The sequence below is a fragment of the Amphiura filiformis genome, chromosome 1 (assembly GCF_039555335.1).
Source record: "Amphiura filiformis chromosome 1, Afil_fr2py, whole genome shotgun sequence".
In the NCBI taxonomy this organism is placed as follows: Eukaryota; Metazoa; Echinodermata; class Ophiuroidea; order Amphilepidida; family Amphiuridae; genus Amphiura; species Amphiura filiformis.
The window spans coordinates 3,203,434-3,206,611 of NC_092628.1; the positions used below are offsets into that span (position 1 = coordinate 3,203,434).

At 38.3% G+C, this 3,178-nt stretch overlaps 1 protein-coding gene across 1 annotated transcript; it reads right to left on the minus strand.

Moving 5' to 3' along the window:
• Positions 1–1,720: 1,720 nt before the first annotated feature.
• On the minus strand, positions 1,721–2,860 carry LOC140169274 (carbohydrate sulfotransferase 1-like). The gene has a single exon (XM_072192533.1). It carries the CDS (start codon positions 2,858–2,860, stop codon positions 1,721–1,723), a length of 1,140 nt encoding a protein of 379 aa, XP_072048634.1.
• Positions 2,861–3,178: the final 318 nt, after the last annotated feature.

The window sequence follows — 3,178 nt, forward strand, 5'->3', positions numbered from 1 at the left end:
ATATGCTTGATATTATGCCTGTTGGACCAAACTTTCATGATACCACGATGAATACCCTACATAGGCCCTATGTTTACAGACTTATTATTGAACTTGAAGCTCCGCCTAATTAATTATTTTAATATGAAATCTACGTTTGTTATTTTGTCTGGCACAAGTCCAGGCCTAGCCAGCCTGTAAACATAGGACCTATGTAGGGCATGTCATCACATGCCAAAATGGTAGAGACCGCCAAGGCTAGGGCCTAGGATGTTCCACTACCAAGCTTGAACTTAAAGCCATGTCTATTTTGTACATGGACAAACTCTTGAAGAACATATGCCTACGGAAAATATCTGTCTAGTGACCATCATGACCAGGCCAGGGCCGCCTGATGGGGTAGGCCTCCCGGGTAGGCCTAAACGTTTTACTTCTACACCGGCTTCTAACACCACGACATCACTCTACGTACCGTGAGTAACTCCTGAGTCCTTACATCTTCATTTAATTTCAAGCTGCTTCATTTCAAGCTGGAACTCGGAAACTTGGAACTTGGAAAAAAGCCTGGACTTTGATAAATATTTGAAAAAGCTCTGTCCGAGCTTCGTTTACTGATACAAATCCACAAAGCCTCGGCTAGGCTATTCTCATGTACAGGGTATTTACATGTAATTTGTTAAGCCTACTGCCTAACCTAATCGATTCCTAAGCTTGACTAAACAATACCACAGCCTAAAATCGTCACTAATAATGAGTGAAGATTTACATATATAGGGGCTTTTAAGTGGTAAAACTGTCACTGCCGTGTATTGCACTGCCACTGCCATGTCCATGATTGCAGCTGTGTCCCTGGAGCTGTGTACACGCTTGGCCGATCACCTCCGCTTTCAAACTCTGGTTACAATTCTCACAACTCTTCTCTATTCATTATGGAACATAATCCTTTTATTATGACTTCCAAAAATTGGTTCTGTGGCACATTTTTCCAGTTGCAAATACCACGAAGTGCAGTGGTCCGCTTCCGTAACAAGCAGGCTTCCGTGGTTGGCATGCAGACAAATGCACTTAAACCTGGACTTAAACCTATCCCCTGCCAGGTTTAAGTTAGACCCGGCTTTTGCGACTTTAGTACTCAGCTTTAGACCCAGGTTTAACTTAAACCAGCTACGGGAAACGCAACTTAGGTTTAAACCTAGGTTTAAACCTGGGTTTAGCTAAACCTAGGTTTAAACCACCTTTCGGAATTCCAACCATTGTTACTGTTATCAAATTAAATAAATCTAGAATTTTGAAATTACATTACAATTATTGACAAATGTCAGAAACATTATTGAATTAATTTCAATAATTTTTTGAAACGTTTAAAGTGTCTCGGCACCCACGGTAAATGCCGACAAAAACTTTGACCGCCATTTTGAAACGGAATCCTTTTTTCAAATTTTGTTTCAACAATGTTGAGCCAAATTTTATTGACAAATTATCTCGGGAAAGCGTTGTTTCCAATTTTGGTCACGTGACCAAGTTCGCGAAAGGAAAATCTGTTAATATTTACATTATTGTTTTTATGCTGATTTCTTGTGTCTTGGGGGCTGTGTAATAAATATGAGGGGGGGGGGGGCTAAAATTTCCAAACGGCTTGCTAAAAATTGCTTGAAAAATGGTCTGCGTAAAATATGCGGATCTTCAGTGAAACAGAGTGAAATAATACAAACAGTTATCAACACGACAAAGCTCCGGGAAGCTAAACATGCTCGTATCCTAATATGTCTAAAGTGTTCTTACACTTTTGCTGCACCTCATCTATTACACTTCTCGCTAACTCTGTTTGCCATTGATAGGCTGTAACGTTAGAGTTTCGTGTCGTTATTGCATTTGTTAATTTGCTTATGTTAGCAGTTTGTCTAGTGTTTATATCTAACCAATGAGTAACACTAACCGGTAATGGCATTTGAATAAAGTTGTATATATCCCTAGTAACTGAAATAGGGCTTCCCGCAAAATCTTCATAACGAACAAGCTTATATCTCCCCTTTAACCATTCCGGCGTGTCTAACCAATATTTCAGGTTTCTCTCCATATGTGCACATATGTGCGATACTTCATTTGGCCGTATTGGTTCTGGTCCGCCCTTCAAAAGTGGATTCTTTCTCTTAGCTTTCACTTGTTCAAATTGCTTTAGAGCTTTAAATCTGGAATTTATGATACCACGTGGATCTCGTACTAGACAAATTACCTTAACATTTAGTGTAGGATCAATAACTAGATCATACAAATGTTGTATGTCGAAAACTCGTATAGTTTTAATAGCTACCCCTTTATACTTTCTACACGTTGAGCTGAGATATTTTTCGTCATCACTGTTGATATCATTTTGAAATTGCTTTGATTTGCAATAAGAAGACAATGACCGTATCCTGTCATAACCACCAAGGTGGAAACAAAGATCTGGTAAATGAGTCCAAATTGGCACCTCTGTAAAGTTACAGTGATATATAGCGGGCAGAAGCTGCTTGGAATACGACCTTATATCAGGTACCAAGTGATCGCTGTTATTTTCCTTCATGAGTTCGTATGATCGCAAAGGTTCGAAGAAATACATGTACTCATCATTTTGGTTAAAAATTTCACTTAAGAATGTTGATCCAGAACGTCTTATTGTAAATATAATTACATGTTGGACATCTGCCTCTGGCTTTTCATTTGTTGGTCTATTATTTGCTGATAGCTGGTCCATATATAACTTTGTTTTCTCAAAATGGATGGGTACGGGTTGCACCAATTTCCTGTTACCATGGTAACTGTGAAACACGAAATAGACCACGGCGAGAGTGGCAACACTGAGGAAGCCCTTAATGTATGTTCGTAAATCTGGTTTAGACATGACGTCAGAGTGATGGCACTCACGGCTTCACCTTTGATTCGTATAATCTGCTGGAGATCTTGTTTTATCTATGTTCATTTCAAAGAGAGAAAGCAACAATAAAATCGTGTTAATATTAAAGAAAGTAATAAATAACAACCTACATTATTTGAAATTAATATGATTTTACCAATTTAGGGAAAGTATTCCAATCAAATCATATGCATCTGCTGGATTAAATGAATCTACCGCTAAAACTGAATGTTTTATCAAATATTTCTTCATAGACATGATTATCACAAACATATACGTCAAATTTAAATAGAACCGAGCAAACCC